We start from the raw sequence: 17,802 nt of genomic DNA, 5'->3' as shown, positions 1-17,802 counted from the left end.
CTCTGCTGTCTGTAGGTCATGTTCATATTCTTCGTAAACGCCACATGTCCTCTCACATGTCTGCCTCAGCAAAACATCATGTGACAAAACTGAGTTTCCAGAGATGCCAGAAATGTCCTCTTTGGGTGGTTTCTCTCCCGTCATGTGGGTCTCAGGAAACTAACTCAGGTTATCAAAGTTGGCAGCAAGCACCTTTACCCGTTGGCCCATCTTGCCTACCTGTAGTTTTCTTTGATAATTAAAGTTGTCCTCCCGTTATTGCTGATGGGCTCACGTTTGTAAAAGAATGACTCCGAGAGAGCATGGCCCTAGTAGAGCTGACCCTCCCAGGGTCCAGAGTGACCCTGTCCACTGTGTGTGGGCAGTGCCCTTGACTTCCCATGGCTCAGATTATGACTTGGTTTTATGGCAGTAGACGTCTTACCTGTGGTCACAAGCTGTCGACGTGGACGTTTGGGGACTGGTGATGCATAGTTCCATCTTTTTGCAGGATGCTGGCCGGCTTCCTGGCACCCCTCCTGATGTAAGAGGGCGCAGCTGGGTGTGTGCTGTGTTGAACTGCACATTCCTATTAATGATATTGTCTTTCCCTGTTTTTCTCCGTTTTGCATGTATGTGTACTATGTTGCACATATTTCCCGTGACCCTCCTGTAGTTGACAGTCTGCTGACTTGTGTGTCACATGTGCCTTCCCTGCACACATGGGATACAAACAGTAGGTACTACATAAAAAAATTAGCAGAAAAAAAAATTAGCAGAAAAAAAATTAGCAGAAACCAAGGTGGCATTGGATGTCAGTTGCTGTAAAGTGTCCCATTAACACGCATCCTGTTTCCATCCCTACTTCTGAGAATGAACCACAAGGGCCTTTGTGGGGAGAGGTCGAACTCATGAAGGAGGGAAAATTCACCTGGGAAGACAGCCCTGGTGGACACAGCTGTTCTCCGTTCTGTCCTCTAGAGCAGCCATGGACAGAAACAAGAAAGTGAGGCAGAGCTGGGTGCCAACAAAGCTTTGCAGAAACAGTCTGTGGCTGCAGTGTGTGCCACCTGGCCTGGGTCAAGGGCAATGGCCCATCTTTGACTTCTGAGTTTGGAGTTCAGTTTCATCCTCCTTAGGCTATAGCAGCCATTGGAGTCACCAGAAAACAGTAGAAGGGAGACTGACCCGGCCCACCCCAGGACTCCAGCATCCTCGGGGAACTTTGTGATGCCTGCGACCTTCTGAGGAATAGGGAGGAGCAGGGGTGCTCTGCCCAGGCTTGGGTACAGCCAGTGACCAGAAGGGGCTAATGTCCAGGGCTTGGGGGGTGTGGGCTCAGGGGTCAAGGCTGGTGTCTGTCTGTGTTTTGAATAACTTAAAGGAGGTCATGTCTAGCCTAGAACTCGGTTCAATTCCAGACTGTGGCTTGGGCACAGATTGGCTGTAAACACAGATTGGGCACATGGGCTGGCTGGTCACAGGGCCCATGGGACACTTGAGTGGTTTTTTTTGTTTGTTTGTTTGTTTGTTTTGAGATAGGGTCTCATATCCTGGCTGTGCTGGAACATGCTCTGTAGACCAGGCTAGCCTAAAACTTAACAAGATCTACCCAGATCTGCCTCTCGAGTTATGGGATGGAAGACATGTGCTGCTCTACTCGTTTTCTTCTTTTCTTCTTTTAGTTGATTAATTAATTTTTATTTCATGTGCATTGGTGTTTTGCCTGCATGTATGTCTGAGTTTGTCAGATTCCCTGGAATTGGAGTTATAGACAGTTGTACGCTGCCATGTGGGTGCTGGGAATTGAACCCTGGTCCTCTGGAAGAGCAACCAGTGCTCTTAACCATCGAGCCATCTCTCTAGCTCCCTCTTACTTTTTTTAAGTTAAGGGACAGAAAATCCAGGCAGTGAGACTCACAGAGGTTATTCCCAGTGTGCTTTGTGGCTGTGGCCTAGTGCAGCTGGCAAAGGTCTATAGCTATAGGACCATGATTGGTGTTGGTAGGAGAGAACCCTCCTCCCTTTCCTAACACTGAGTTCTGACTCAGGCCATCCTTGAAGTTCCCTATCTTCAAGGCTGTTGTTATGACTCTAGAACATTTTCAAATGGTCCAGTGTCCACTTAAAGTTTTCTGTCTGTCTTTGAAGGAAATTTCCAGAACTCTTCGCACAGTTCAAGTCCTTCCTGGGAGTGAAAGAGCTGTCCTTTGCACCACCTATGAGTGACCGGTCTGGAGACGGCATAAGCAGAGAAATTGATTATGCATCTTGTAAGCGAATAGGATCCAGCTACCGGGCACTTCCCAAGACCTACCAGCAGCCCAAGTGCAGCGGAAGGACTGCCATCTGCAAGGAGGTAGCACCTTGGGGTACAGGTCAGCCCTTTATGGCACACAGCCATGGGCCAGGGTCCAGACCCCTGATGACATTTGATACTGGGGCATGTCAGCAGAGGCCACCTGAACTTCATGTCCTGTTGGATGGTAGTGCTTACAGCTCACACTGGCGTGGGGACTTGGTCATCTTTATCACTGTTCATTTCTGCCCTGTCCCCAAGTGTACTTAGTGACATCTTGTCCTCTGGTCCAGGTCCTGAATGATACATGGGTCTCCTTCCCATCCTGGTCTGAAGACTCCACCTTTGTCAGCTCCAAGAAGACGCCCTATGAGGAGCAGCTGCATCGCTGTGAGGATGAGCGATTTGAAGTAGGTGAAACACCTCTGGCTGCCTGAGCTGCTGTCCTCCGAGCCCAGCACCTTCCTTGTATAGCCTAGTCCTGTAGTCTCTTCTCCCTGTCACAAAAGTGTGCCAGCGCTGTGATCAGCCCCTGGCTGCCAGCTCTGCCAGCTCTTGAGCTGCAGCACAGCGTTAACCCCTTCCTTTCAGCTGAAGACAGTGGGTAGTTAACTGAAACTAAGGTAGCGTTATTTTTAATTTTTACTTTTTGATTGTTCAAGACAGGGTTTCTCTGTGTGGTTCTCATTGTCCTGGAACTCACTCTGTAGACCAGGCTGGCTTCAAACTCAGAGACTGATGCCTCTGCCTCCCAAGTGCTGGGATTAAAGGTGTGCACCACCACTGCCAGGCTAAGTTAGCATCATTTCTTACTGAAGTTGTAATTGAGTTCTTCAGACCCAACCAAGTGCCCCTCCTGGGGACAGACAATGAAGCACCTTCATTTCATCCTGATTTCCCTTTTACAAGCTTATACCTGCATGTCTTTTTGTTTTGTTTTGTTTTCTTTTTTAGATTTACTTTTATTTTATGTATGTGGGTGTTTGCCTGTGTGTCGGTCTGATGCCCACAGAGGCCAGTAAAGGACATTGGATCCCTTGGAACTGGAGTTAGGAACAGTTGTGAGCCACCATGTGGGTGCTGGGAATTACATTGCAGTCGTCTGGAAGGACGGCCATAGCTCTTACCCTGAGCCAGCTCCGCAGCCTTGCCTTTCAGTCTGAAATGTCTCTCTTTGCAGCCCCGGTTGGTGTGAAACTTGTGATCCTCCTTCCAAGTGCTAGGATGGCTGACCGTGTGTGCCCTCCACCCATTTCCTCTGTGTGTGTGTGCTTCCAGCTTCTGCTGTGACAAGTCCCATGGACAAGACAGTTTCTATGAACTAGAGTCCAGCAGCTGCTGGGAAGTGTAATTCAAATGTGCCATACTTGGCAAAGCCTGCTTATGGTATCCCATGGTGGTTGGGACATAGAGGAGGCCAGTCGTGGCTTATAACCCCGTTCCTAAACATTCCCACCCACCCGACAGTCTGAGGCTGGCGCACCAGGTCCTGTGTTCTGTTTGAGGCAAAGTTTTCTTAGAACACAATCTTCCTGCTCCCATTAATACTGACACACCCACTCCTAAACTTCAATGTGGCAGGTGATCAGACTGTAGGGGAGAGAGAGATAGGGGGAGGGGGAGAGAGGGAGGGAAAGGAGGGGGAGGGAGAGAGAGTGAGCCTATGTGACTGTTACCCGCCCCACCTCCATGATGATATGTGCCACGGCTGTCACTGGAATGCTGCCCTCCCACATAGGTGTGCTCTGGTAGACAGACACCCACACTTACTGGCTCCATTGACAGCTTCTAACCACCCACCAGTCCCCAGTTCTGACCATGCCTGCCTCCTCTTTGCAGTTGGACGTTGTCCTCGAGACCAACCTGGCCACCATCCGAGTGCTGGAGAGTGTGCAGAAGAAGTTGTCGAGGATGGCTCCTGAGGACCAGGAGAAGCTCCGCCTGGATGACTGCCTGGGCGGCACCTCGGAGGTGATTCAGCGCCGTGCCATACACCGCATCTACGGAGACAAGGCCCCGGAGGTCATTGAGAGCCTGAAGAGGAACCCCGCCACCGCCGTGCCTGTCGTCCTGAAAAGGTACCCCCTCCTGTACTTCCCTTCTGGGTTCCTGAATGATGGAGTCAGTTGACTCTGTCTTCAGGTCAGCCTCCAGCTGACTTAGGCCTGAGCAGAGTCTTGACAGCCAGGCTCCTGGGCATCTCATGTGGTCTCATTCATCTCCAGGTACGGACGTGCAGTCTCACCTTTGCTTACATACATCCATGGACCTGTCCATGACCTCTTGGTGACTCACAGCACCTATGGTAGTACATGTGCTCTGTGTCCACTTAGGTCTGGTTGAGACCTGGATGCAAAGGGTGGATTGAGACTGACCCAAGGGCCCCTAGCCCACTGTCTACTGACATGCCATGGAGCTCTGTGCTCCGCCATAGGTCTGAGCTGGGATGCTCAGTAGGGTCAGTGACAGAGCTGTGGGGGCCGCTGGGTGTCTGGGAGGAGATTGCTGGAGAGCTGGCTAGCATTTAGGAGCACTGCTGCTCTCTCAGAGGACTCTGTCCAATGGCCAGTACCCACATGGCAGCTCACAGCTGTCTGTAACCCCAGGGTCACCATATGCATGTGGTACGCATACAAACATGTACACAGCACACACATGCACACAAAATTATAAATAAAAAAAATTTTAAGCAGCCATGTTGGCTGTGTAGGACTACTTCCCCTTTCTTCCCCCTCTCCCTGTGGGAGGCGTTTGCTTGTTTGTGTCTTATGTAACCCAGGCTGGCGTTGGACTTACATGTGCCTAAGGAGCCTTCTGACTCCAGGTCCTCAAGTGTTGGGAAGACATTGTTGCACCACCATGCCAGGCAGTTGTTGTTGTTGTTTTTTTTTTTTTTTTCTTTTTTTTTTCGGAGCTGGGGACCAAACCCAGGGCCTTGTGGTTGCTAGGCAAGCGCTCTACCTCTGAGCCAAATCCCCAACCCCCCGTTGTTGGTTTTTGATGGGGCTTCTCACTGTCACCCAGGCCAGCCAGGACTGGACATCCTTCTGCCTTAGCCTCCTTCATGCTGGCTTGCTCTGTGCCATGCAGACCAAATGTGTACTTGCTATGGGGAAGCTGGGCCCTTCTCCTGGGCTCACAGAAGGGTCTCCCTACAGGCTGAAGGCCAAGGAGGAGGAGTGGCGGGAGGCCCAGCAGGGCTTCAATAAGATCTGGCGTGAGCAGTACGAGAAAGCATACCTCAAGTCCCTGGACCACCAGGCCGTGAACTTCAAGCAGAATGACACCAAGGCTCTGCGCTCTAAGAGCCTGCTCAATGAGATTGAAAGCGTCTACGATGAGGTGAGGCATGCGGGTAGGGACCACCAACCTTCTCATACCTGGACCCACACCCATACAGCCCTTGCTTGCCTTAGTGGTGGGGAAACTGAGGTGTGAAAGGCTGCTGCTTGCTAGACTTTCCCTGGGCTTGCTCTCTGCTGTGTGGATTGAGTTTTTGTTTGTACGTAAGTCACTCAGAGGTCAGAGGTGTGTTAGCCCCTTAGAGCTAGACACAGGTGCTGTGAGCTGCTGGAGATCAGCTCAGGTCGTCTGTAGGAGCAGCAAGTACCTTTAATTCCTGAGCCATCTCTGCAGCCCCCATGGCCTGACCTTTGAAGGCAGAGGTGGTAATGTGGGGTAGATCACTTGCCTAATTTGAGGCCTGGGGTGAAATTCAGATAACCACATGGAGGAAAAGAGTTTTGAGGTGTCCATATATTAGTAAATCAGTCTCCATTCCTATGACAAGCATGTGAAAGAAACCATTCAACAACAAGAAGGCTGGTGTTGGCTCATGAGTTTAGAAATTTCAGCTCATAGCTGCCTAGCTCCTCCATTGCTTAGGCTCTAGCGAGATGGGAACATGAAGGTGAAGGGAAATCTCAGGTCAGTCACAGGCAGCCTGCCCAGCTTCCTAATAATACTTGTTAGGGGAGCCACCCTTATGTCACCTGTCCATGAGCCCTCATGGTGTGATGGGCTCTACCAAGGAGGACCAAACCCTTTGGACACTTGGTTTCCAAATTCTAACAAATCTAATTTGCTCCTGCGCTGTGGTAAGCTCCATGACCAAAGGCAACATGGGAAGAGAGGGTTGGTTTAGCTCTGGGTTCATCTTGAGGGGTGTCAGGGCAGGAGCCGAGAAATGTGTGGCTCCTCTTTTCAAATGGCCCAGCTGACAAAGCACTGTGGCCTGAGCAAAACAAGGGTCTCGGAAGGCCAGAGGAGCCCCAGGCTGGGCTGAGGCACTGTTGTGGCTAGGGTATGGGGCCCACCATGGCTCTGGTCATGGGTCTCTAAGTTCTGAGTTGAGCTTCCTGGCCTTCAGTTAGGGAGTAAGGTCTCCAAATTGGCAAACTGGATCCTGCCAGAGATGGTGTTGAGGGACCCCCAGAAGCTGGCAGTGCACTGACCACTGAGAGCTAAGATACTCAGCCCTGTCTACGTCTAAAGAGGTAGTGCCTGGAGTTGGTGCCGACACTCGAGGGGCTAAGTGCAGAGCCCGCTCCTTGGGTTGAGGGAGGAGCAAGTAGTGGTCACCTTTGGGTTTGGAAAGCCATTGTCCAGATCAGCATTAAGGGACAGTGCATGGAAAGAGAATCACCCGGACAGTGAGCAGCCAGCATGCTCGAAGGCCGCGTACACAGCAGGAGGAGTCTGGCCCAGGAGATGGCTACAGACAGCAGACCAAGGGCTAAGGTCTCCAAGAGCCTGGGGGAGACCCCCCCACCCATCTCTTGTTGGCTAAGGACCGGAGCAGGTGGCAAGCTGTTTTAATGGAGTGGGGAAGGGGCAGCTGAGCCCTGTGGAGTAGTGGAGCTAAGTGTTTGAGTGACAGATGGTGGGAGGCTCCTGAGCCCCTCTAAACTCTGAGCTCACCTCACTGAAGGAAGACCTTACTCCAGATCTGTCGGAAGCCGCTCATATCATTGCAGTGCTAACATCCGCCTGCAGTGAGAGAACCTTGGTTTGCCCAGTTGAGAGCTGTAGGCCGGCTGAGGGCTGGACCCTAGCAAGGCAGTTGTGATCCTGTGAATTGAGAGGAAGGTTGCATAAATGACCCTTACTCCTGTGGGGTGTGCCAAGGTTACCCATCCCTTCTGAGGAGACTGGCTGTTATGCTGGAGGGGGGGGGGGGCTTGGGTGATTCGCAGGCCATGCCTGCTGACGGCCACACTTTGCAGCACCAGGAGCAGCACTCCGAGGGCCGTAGTGCACCTTCCAGCGAGCCGCACCTCATCTTCGTGTACGAGGATCGGCAGATCCTAGAGGACGCAGCGGCACTCATCAGCTACTATGTGAAGCGACAGCCAGCCATTCAGAAAGAGGACCAGGGCACTATCCGCCAGCTGCTTCACCGCTTCCTGCCCAGCCTGTTCTTCTCACAGCAGCGCCCTGCCACCTCCGACGACTCTGCGGATGAGCGAGACCGGGACAGCGCTGAGCCTGAGCGCCGCCGGCCCACGGATGAGAAGCCTCCCACAGATGCGACACCAGAGCCACCCAAGGCCCTGGACGACGTATACAGCCTGTTCTTCGCCAACAACAACTGGTACTTCTTCCTGCGGCTGCACCAGACGCTGTGTGCTCGCCTGCTCAAGATCTACCGGCAGGCGCAGAAGCAGCTGCTGGAGCACCGGCGAGAGCAGGAGAGGGAGCAGCTGCTGTGTGAGGGCCGCCGTGAGAAGGCCACAGACCCTGCCATGGAGCTGCGACTCAAGCAGCCCAGTGAGTGCCTGGGCCGAGGCTCTGGGCTAGCCTCTGTCCCTTTAGGCCACCCTAATGGAGGGTAGGGTGGTGGTGGACCAGGGCCGGGGCCTCCTGAATGAGTCCCCAGGGAGTCTGTGCTCCTTTCCTCAAGAGACCACCCTCCTTCCCCAGGTGAGGTGGAGCTGGAGGAGTACTACCCGGCCTTCCTGGACATGGTGCGGAGCCTACTGGAGGGGAGCATCGACCCCACGCAGTATGAGGACACACTCCGTGAGATGTTCACCATCCATGCCTACATTGGCTTCACCATGGACAAGCTGGTGCAAAACATTGCCCGCCAGGTGAGGCTGCCCAGGGGAAGGCAGGCTTAGGGGAGCTCTCCTTATCTGTCCTTGTCACCTTGGAAACTCGTCCTTTCAACACAGGGTCCACACAGCAAGTCTACACTTTTCTCTCAGTGAGGTGAAATTGACACAACAGAATTGACCCCTTAAAGTGCGTCCATAGTTCATAACATTTAGCACTGTAACCGTTTCTAAGGCCCTGTACCCCACCTGTGCCACCATGCAAAATGAGAGTCTCACCACAAAGCTGGGCCATCTGGGGAGGAGTCTTCTGAACCCAGTCACTCACAGAAGTGCTTTAGAAAGCTGTTTTCTCCCAGGGCTTAGAGACCTTTTTATTACGTATATCTATCCATTTATGTGTGTGTGGACATGACAGGACATGCTTCTCTCCTCCTCCTGTGTGGGTCCAGGGGTGGAGCTCGGGCTGTCAGGCTGGCCTGCAAGCCTTTCCCTGCTGAGCCACCTCACTGGCCCCAAGAACTTGTTTTTCCATTTTGGTGCTGGGCATGGAAACCAGGGCCTTGAGTGTGCTAGGCAAGTACTCTCCACTGTGCCAAGTACTGCCTCCAAGGCCTTCTGATGTAAAGTACACAGACAGTACTCAGGTCTCCAGGGGCCACTCAGCAGGTGTCCATGTGCAAAACTTCCACACCCTGATGGCATCGAGGTTTCAAGCTGTGTGGAAGTAGCTGCCAGTGGCCTCTCTTCTCCATCCCTGCACCTGCTGGGCTCCGTCTGCAATGGGCTGCCATGGGGCAGTGGCGCCTCCTAATGGTAGGCGAGGTCATGCCCTTTGTGGACGTTTGCTCATGTTGCATTTCCCCCAGTGGCTCGAGGTCTGACCTCTTGTGACCACTGTGGGATGTTTGGATGTGCTGTCCTCGTGGGGAGCCAGAGAGCCTGTCCTGTACTATGTTGCTCTCCAGCCCACCCTGCCCAGCACGTCACAGCCAGCAATTGACATGCCCCCTCCCCGCTCCAGCACCTCAACTTTATAGGTGTGATCCAGGAGTGAGTCTGTGCCTTCCTGCCCCTGCCCACAGTAGTGACTGCTATAGCTGGCCGATGGGGAAGTAGAGCTGGGCTGCACACACAATGTCAGGACAGCCAGGTGGGGGACAGTAGACATAGTCCCTGGGACAGCAGTCTCATTGTTGGCATTAGGTGATTGGATCAGACCAGGTCTTTTGGCTAAGCTTCTAAAGTAACCTCTCAAGGCTGAGAAGACAGCTCACTGGATAGGAGTGCTTGCTGTGTTAAAGTACAAAGACCTAGCAGTTCACTGCCATGTAACAGTTCATCATCAAAAGCAGTGCGAGTGGGAACTCAACAGAGAGCAGGAACCTGGAGGCAGGAGCTGAAGCAGAACCATTAAGGGGTGCTGCTTAATTAAGAAAATATCCTATAGACTTGCCTGCAGCCAGGTTTTGTGGAGGCATTTTTTTCAGTTGGTGTTCCCTCTCAGATGACTTTCCCTTGTGTCAGATTGAGATAAAACTATTCAATACACTCATGTACCCAATGCCATGGAGGATAGAGACAGGAGGATGCCTGGGGCTGGCTGGATATAAGGATGGCTCTAGGTTCAGGAGGGGACTCCAGCCCATCCTCCATCTCAAGGAAATGAGGAGACAGGTGCAGCAGGACACCCATGGTTCTCTGGCTTCCTTGGGTGTACATGCACACACACACACACACACACACACACACACACACACACACACACACACACACGCATGCAGCACACCACACACACCACACACAGAGCACACCACACACACGCAGCACACCACACATACACACACACAGAGCACACCACACACCACACACACACACACACAGAGCACACCACACACCACATACACACACACACACATGCACACAGTGCACACTACACACATACCACACACACGCAGCACATCTCACACACGCAGCACACCACACACACACACACACACACACACACAGTGCACACACCATACACAGCACTCCACACACACACACAGATTACACCACATACACACGCACACGCGCACACACACGCAGCACACCATACACACAGACACACCACACACACACTCACATGCACACACATACCACACCACACACACATACACGTAGCACATCACACACCACACACACGCAGCACACCACACACACAGAGAGCACACCACACACACACACAGAGCACACCACACACACGCACACACACACTCAGCACACCATACACACACCACACACACACACAGAGCACACCACACACACACACGCAGCACACCATACACACAGACACACCACACACACACTCACATGCACGCAGCACACCACACACACACACAGCACACCACACACAGCACACCACATACACCACACACACACCACACACACACACACAGAGCACACCACACACACACACCACACACACACACACACAGCACACCACACATACACCACACACACACAGCACACCACACACACACAGCACACCATACACACCACACACACATACACACAGCACACCATACACACCACACACACATACCACACACACACATATACATGTGCACACACACACAGAGCACACCACACACACCACACACGCACACATGTACACAGTGCATACTACACACACACCGCACACACATGCAGCACACCACACACACAGAGCACACCACACACACATGCACACGCACACAAACACACGCAGCACACCACATACACACACATGCAGCACACCATACACACACCACACACACAGAGCACACCACACACATACACCACACACACACACACTCACATGCACACACAGCAAACCACACACACACACACACACGCAGCACACCACACACACACGCAGCACTCCACACACACACACACCACACACACGCTCACACACATACATAGCACACCACACACACAGCACGCACACACACACTCACATGCATACACACAGCATACCACACACACCACACACACACACCACACACATACACACACAGAGCACACACCACACACACAGACACAGAGCACACCACACACACACCACACACACACATACACATACCACACACACACACACAGCACACCATACACACCACACACACACACACACAGCACACCATACATACCACACCACACACACATACCACACACACACACAGCACACCATACATACCACACCACACACACACACACCACACACACAGACCACACACACACATACACATACCACACACACACACCACACACACATACACATACCATATACACACACACATACACACACCACACATACCCCCCCCCCCGCACACAGAGCACACCACACACACACAGACACAGAGCACACCACACACACAGAGCACACCACACACACACCCCACACATACACATATACATACCATACACACACATACGCACACCACACACACATACCACACACACATACACAGCACACCATACACACAGCACACCATACACACAGCACACACACATACCACACACACATACCACACACACACACACACAGCACACCACACACACATACCACACACACACATACACACACACATACCACACACATACACACACACACAGCACACCATACACACCACACATACACACACACATACACACAGACACCCTTGTCCTCACCCTGTCACAGACAGTAGAAACTATTTTAAAAGATAAGGCAGACTAATTTGAGTAAGCAGGATGAGCCCCAGGCCCTTAGCCCTAACCAAGGGCTACCCTGCTGGCACTGTGGCCAGCTTGTCCGCTCTAAGGCTGAGTTCTGGGACTGGCCTCTTAAACCCCCATTCCTGTTCCCTATGTTCTCCTCAGTATCCTCATGCAGAGATGAGGGGAGGGGAAGGTCCATGCAGTTACCCCTGAGATGTGTGTTTGCCCAACAGCATGGGTGAAAGGATTGCCCCAGACATGTGGAAGGAAGTTTTATATGAGGTCAGTGCTCTCAAAGGGCACATTTGTCTCTTCTGGACATTCCTTATACCCAGGCATGTGTGCTGATCTTACGTAGTTTGGTTTAGTCTGCTCTGGTCTTGCTTGCTCTGCCTATTAGAAAAATGAAAAAGAAAAACAAAAGACTGTTTCTGGTACCACTTCATTTTCCCCCTGTCCTCAGTCACAGACTTGTGTCTTTTGTGGGACTGTGTCTGCGTCTCAGGGGTGGCAGCTGTGGCCTTGTTTTCTCTCCCTGCTAGCTGCACCATCTGGTGAGTGACGACGTGTGTCTGAAGGTGGTGGAGCTGTACCTGAATGAGCAGCAGCGAGGGGCAGCGGGGGGGAACCTGTCCTCCAGATGTGTCCGTGCTGCACGGGAGACCAGCTACCAGTGGAAGGCGGAGCGCTGCATGGCCGACGAGAACTGCTTCAAGGTGAGACATTCAGCCTGTGGCTGAAGACCAAGGCCACTGGGAGAGGACTGAGAGCTGAGCAGGATGCCAGGGGCACTGTCACTACCCCTGTGAGTGGCTGTAGACCACTGCCCGGTCCCTCTGTCTTGCATGGCAGTGCCAGGGCCTTAAAGGGTAGGGGTGAGTGATGGCAACTCAGGCCATGGCCATCTCCCCAGGTGATGTTCCTGCAGCGCAGAGGCCAGGTGATCATGACCATAGAGCTCCTGGACACAGAAGAGGCGCAGGCTGAGGACCCTGTGGAGGTACAGGTGAGTCTGCTCCCATCGTCTGCCCTCAGCTGGGCTGTTCTGTCCCCTACAGCCTTGACCCTGCTTATGCTCACACCACACATCACAGTGACACAGTCCTGGTCACGTCTCCAACTGTGCGGACAGCTAAAAGCATACCCATATGAGTCCCAAAGCAGTTCGAGGACCCTGGCCTGCTTGTTCCCTCCTCTGTCCTCTTGGTGCCTTCTAGGGTCCCTGTGTGCCTGTTACTCAGATGTGAGGATGCACAGTACCTTTCTGTGACCTCCACAAGTGACCATAGACCAGGACATTGCTAAAGTAGAACCTACCCTCTCATCCAGGAAGCCCGGGGTCCAAATGGAAGGAGCGCTGAGGTCCCAACCTTTAGAGTTGCTGGGAGGCCACTTGTGACCTCTGCCACTTCTGAGGCTCCAGCTGTTCTTGGCTTGTAGCGTCATCACCCACCTCTGCCTTCTAAATAGTTCTGTGTCTCTCCTGTGTCTTCTGCCAGATGTGGCAAAACAGTCCTGCGGTCCTTGTTGTTCCAGGGGGTCAAGGAAGGGTGCAGTGTCACTGGGGTCCTTTCTTGAATGTTTTTTTTTTTAAAGCCTAGGGCTTGCTGACATTTAATCCCAGGACTTGAAGCAGGCAGATCTCCAAGAGCAAATTCCTGGACAGCCAGGGCTACACAGAGAAACCCTGTGTCGAAAAACCAAAAGAAAAAAAAAAAAAAAAAAAAAAAAAGCCCAGGCCCTGGGCTCTGTCCCTAGTGCTGCAAACTAGATAGAATATAAAGGAGGACTGCCACCCTCACAGACTGACCCTGCAAACTAGAATATAAAGGAGGACTGCCACCCTCACAGACTGACCCTGCAAACTAGAATATAAAGGAGGACTGCCACCCTCACAGACTCACCCTGAAAACTAGAATATAAAGGAGGACTGCCACCCTCACAGACTCACCCTGCAAACTAGAATATAAAGGAGGACTGCCACCCTCACAGACTCACCCTGAAAACTAGAATATAAAGGAGGACTGCCACCCTCACAACTCACCCTGAAAACTAGAATATAAAGGAGGACTGCCACCCTCAACAGACTCACCCTGAAAACTAGAATATAAAGGAGGACTGCCACCCTCACAACTCACCCTGACTGTGTGGGCCTTAGTTGCAAATGAGGTCCTACAACCTGGAGGCCCAGACCATGCCTCCTCGCCAGCCTTCCTCTGAGCCAGGCAGGCAGCATGTAGACAAGCTGTACAGGAAGTGCAAAGACCCTGCTGGCCACACCTTCCTGTCCTCAGCTGAACTGGCTAAGCACAGAGAGGTAGGAGTGAGGGAGCACAGGCTAGACCTGAGGGCATTCTGCACACACCTCCTAGAAGAGTAGGACCCCACTCCTGTGTGCTGCAGCCAAAAACTTCCTTCCCTACCGCCTCTGTTCCTTACCTAGTCCCCCCAACACACACTCACACCCCCATAAAGTCGACATTCAAAGGCAAGTAATGCCCACACCCCCTGCCCTTTTCATGTCCCAAGCGGAGAGAAAACATTTCATGGATTTGGTCTGGAGACAGTCGTGGTTTGCTCCTTGTTGCTGTGATAAGCAGGGTGGTACTGCCCATAGTAGGCTGGGCCCTCCATGAGTTAGGAGTCAGAATGACTGGCAGACATGTCCACACTCTAGTATGACAGGCAATTCCTCAGTTAGTGTCCCTCTTCCTAGGAGACTCTAGGCAAGGCTCTACTCCTGAGCCACTTACCCAACCCTTCACAGGGCGATTCTAGGTTATCACTCTATGCCCAGACATGCCCGTTAGCCCCCTGGGTGGGGAAAAGTATGTTCTAGGCAGGGGCTCTTCCCTCAGCCCCCACTGGGGAAGTCTAGGCAGATGCTCCACCCCTGAGCCACGCCCCAGCTGATGTTCTGCACTGTCTTCCTTCCTGTACTAAGTGCACCTCCCAAGTGAGAACACTGTGCGGCTGCCTCGACCTACATAGAGGCGTGACAAGCTGGTCCCAGCCCTAAGTATCATCAGGCTGTAGTGTTCTCTCACAGCAGAGTCGGGGGTTTTGTGTGCACCATCAGACGTCAGCCATGGCTAGTTCCCTTATGTTTTGGGGTTGGAGTACAAACTCATGATCTTCTGATTTGGGATCCAGGATAAGAGGCGGATCCCACCTTATCCAAGGTTGTGTTTTCCATGCCCAGCACCTGGCTCGCTATGTGGAGCAGTACGTGGGGACTGAGGGTGCATCCAACTCGCCTACTGAAGGCTTCCTGCTGAAGCCTGTGTTCCTGCAGAGGTGAGAGCAGGGCCCCACACGCCTGCTTGCCAGGGCCTGGTGTGCTTTGAGGTATGACATGGGAGGGAATGCAGGGGGCGATCTCAGGACAACTACCCCCACCCCCCAAGGAAGCAGAGGGGGTAACCGCTAGCCCTGCTGGGAGAAGCTTCCAGAAGTTGAGGGTAGGATGATGACTCATCACTCATGCTGGTCTCCGGGTGGGCATCAGTCACCATCTCCCTGGCCTCTGGAGCCTGCAAGTCCCCTCCCCGAAGCCCCATCCCTGCAGGAACCTGAAGAAGTTCCAGCGCTGGCAGTGTGAGCAGGTACGTGCCATGCGGGGTGAGGCTAAGAGCTCCTGGAAGCGGCTCATGGGCGTGGAGAGCGCTTGCGACGTGGACTGCCGTTTCCGCCTGGGCACGCACAAGATGGTGTTCATCGTCAACTCCGAGGACTACATGTACCGCCGTGGGACACTATGCCGTGCCAAGCAGGTGCCACATCCACGCCCAACTGCCCTCGCCCTGAACACATGAGCCCCTCACCCCAAAACCCAGAGCCTGGTATCCCACAGGGTGGCCCCAGGAGTTCACAGATTCACACTCCGCAGGTGCAGCCGCTGGTGTTACTGCGCCACCACCGGCACTTCGAGGAGTGGCATGGTCGCTGGTTGGAGGACAATGTGAGTGTGGCGGCTGCAGGGCTGGTGCAGGACTGGCTGATGGGTGAGGAAGAGGAGGACATGGTGCCCTGCAAGACGCTCTGCGAGACTGCGCACGTTCACGGGCTGCCGGTGACTCGCTACCGCGTGCAGTACAGCCGCCGCCCTGCCTCACCCTGAGTATCTGGAGGGGCCCCCAGCATAGAACCCCACACGCACCACATATCCTGCTCCCAAGAGGGTTTTTGTCACTTTGAGCCCGGGGTCGCACCTTGACCTCAAGCAAGCAAGCTCTTGGCAGTGCAGACCGGACCCTGGGCAACAACAGGATCTGTCCCCAGTAAGGTCGCCCTTCCCCACAGAGTTTGAGATGACGTTCACACATGTATTTATTACTTTCTGCGCTCATAGTGGTTGTGACTTTTGAAGCAGCAGCTCCCCTGGCTTCCCATGGGAGAGACCTCCCTGTGGGCCCCTGAACCACCCACCATCCCTACAGCTGCCCTCTGCAAGGCCATGTCGCCGTGCCAAACCCAAGATGTCCTGAGCCATTTTTGTTTTTGTTTTTTTGTTTTTTGACCCTGGGCCTGGGCACTGGGGAGCAGGTGTGCCTGCCCAGGCCTGGCTGTGTGCCTCTCAAAGGATCCCTGGGCACCTTGGGCACATCGTAGTTTCCTGAGACGAGTTTTGCACGTGGGGACCCCAAGCCCCCTAGGACCCTCTGGGCCTCCCTTCTCTAGAGGGGAGCCTAGGCAGCCTTGCATGCTTCTGGGATGAGCTCCTTAATGTTTTGAGCAATTTCTGTTCCAGCTTTGAACTTCCTTCGCATCTGTTTTGAATGTAGGCTTTTTTTTCTATTTATTTGCACATTAAAGTTAAATATTGATGCAAGCCTCAGGGTCCTTCGTCATTTCCTACAAAAGTCCTAGGCAGGTCTTACATACAGATAAGTCTTAAAGTGGCATCAGTCCTTCCTCAGAGAGGCAGAAACTGCCCAAAGTGACAGCAGTTCCCTCAACCTGGGAGCACTTTCTAGAATATTCTTTGCCAACTATCTTTTCACATCCAGTAGAGGCACCTCTTCTCTATACTTGGGTTGTGATTATACAAATCCATTTGGGGTGTGGACAGTACAGTGACTCAAGGGACTAACACCTGGAGCTTGATCCCCAGGCTCAACGTGGTGGAAGGAGACAAGCAAGTCCCATACACTTGCTGTACTCACAGAACCCCTTAAGCTGTAACAGATTTTTCTTCTAAAATTGTGCTGGGGCTGGATGGTGCTGGTGCTGCAGGCCTTTAAGCCTCACCCTGGGGAGTGGGCAGAGGCAGGAAGATCCCTGAGTTTGAGACCAGCTTGGTTTACAGAGAGTTCCAGGATGGCCAGGGCTACACAGAAAAATCATCTAGAGAAAAAAAGAAAAGAAAGAAAACCAATCACCATCAACAACAGAAACCATTCATAATGAGGAGCTAGTGAGATGGCAATGGTTAAGAACGCCGGCTGCTCTTGTAGAGGACTCAGGTTTGATTCCCAGCATCTACTTGGAGGCTCACACCCAAGTAGTTCCAGAGGATTCAACACCCTCAGCAACCAGGAAAACCTTGAGGTATGTGTGTGGTGGGGGAGACTGGGTCACACACAAACAAACCAATGTGACAGTAACGTAAAAGTTCAAAGCTGGGTCTGCAGAGATGGCTCAGAGGTTAAGAGCACTGACTGCTCTTCCAGAGGTCCTGAGTTCAATTCCTAGCACCAAAGTGGTGGCTCACAACCCTCTGTAATGGGATCTGATGCCGTCTTTGGG

General features: G+C 52.8%; 1 protein-coding gene across 1 annotated transcript in view; it reads left to right on the top strand.

Annotated features, from left to right (window-relative positions):
* The window catches only part of Sin3b (SIN3 transcription regulator family member B), a 36,700-nt gene extending 19,815 nt beyond the window's left edge, over window positions 1-16,885 (top strand). Inside the window, exons 9-19 of the mRNA NM_001415034.1 lie at window positions 2,131-2,338; window positions 2,572-2,688; window positions 4,118-4,356; window positions 5,437-5,620; window positions 7,504-8,047; window positions 8,201-8,370; window positions 12,597-12,770; window positions 12,968-13,060; window positions 15,257-15,351; window positions 15,623-15,827; window positions 15,944-16,885. Of these exons, the coding sequence (NP_001401963.1) occupies window positions 2,131-2,338; window positions 2,572-2,688; window positions 4,118-4,356; window positions 5,437-5,620; window positions 7,504-8,047; window positions 8,201-8,370; window positions 12,597-12,770; window positions 12,968-13,060; window positions 15,257-15,351; window positions 15,623-15,827; window positions 15,944-16,174 (2,260 nt within the window). The 3' untranslated portion in view covers window positions 16,175-16,885. The remainder of the gene's footprint in view (window positions 1-2,130; window positions 2,339-2,571; window positions 2,689-4,117; window positions 4,357-5,436; window positions 5,621-7,503; window positions 8,048-8,200; window positions 8,371-12,596; window positions 12,771-12,967; window positions 13,061-15,256; window positions 15,352-15,622; window positions 15,828-15,943) is intronic.
* The last annotated feature ends 917 nt before the right edge of the window (window positions 16,886-17,802 follow it).

This window comes from Rattus norvegicus, chromosome 16 (assembly GCF_036323735.1).
Source record: "Rattus norvegicus strain BN/NHsdMcwi chromosome 16, GRCr8, whole genome shotgun sequence".
NCBI classification, from domain to species: Eukaryota; Metazoa; Chordata; class Mammalia; order Rodentia; family Muridae; genus Rattus; species Rattus norvegicus.
This window is presented reverse-complemented; position numbering and strand designations above follow the sequence as displayed.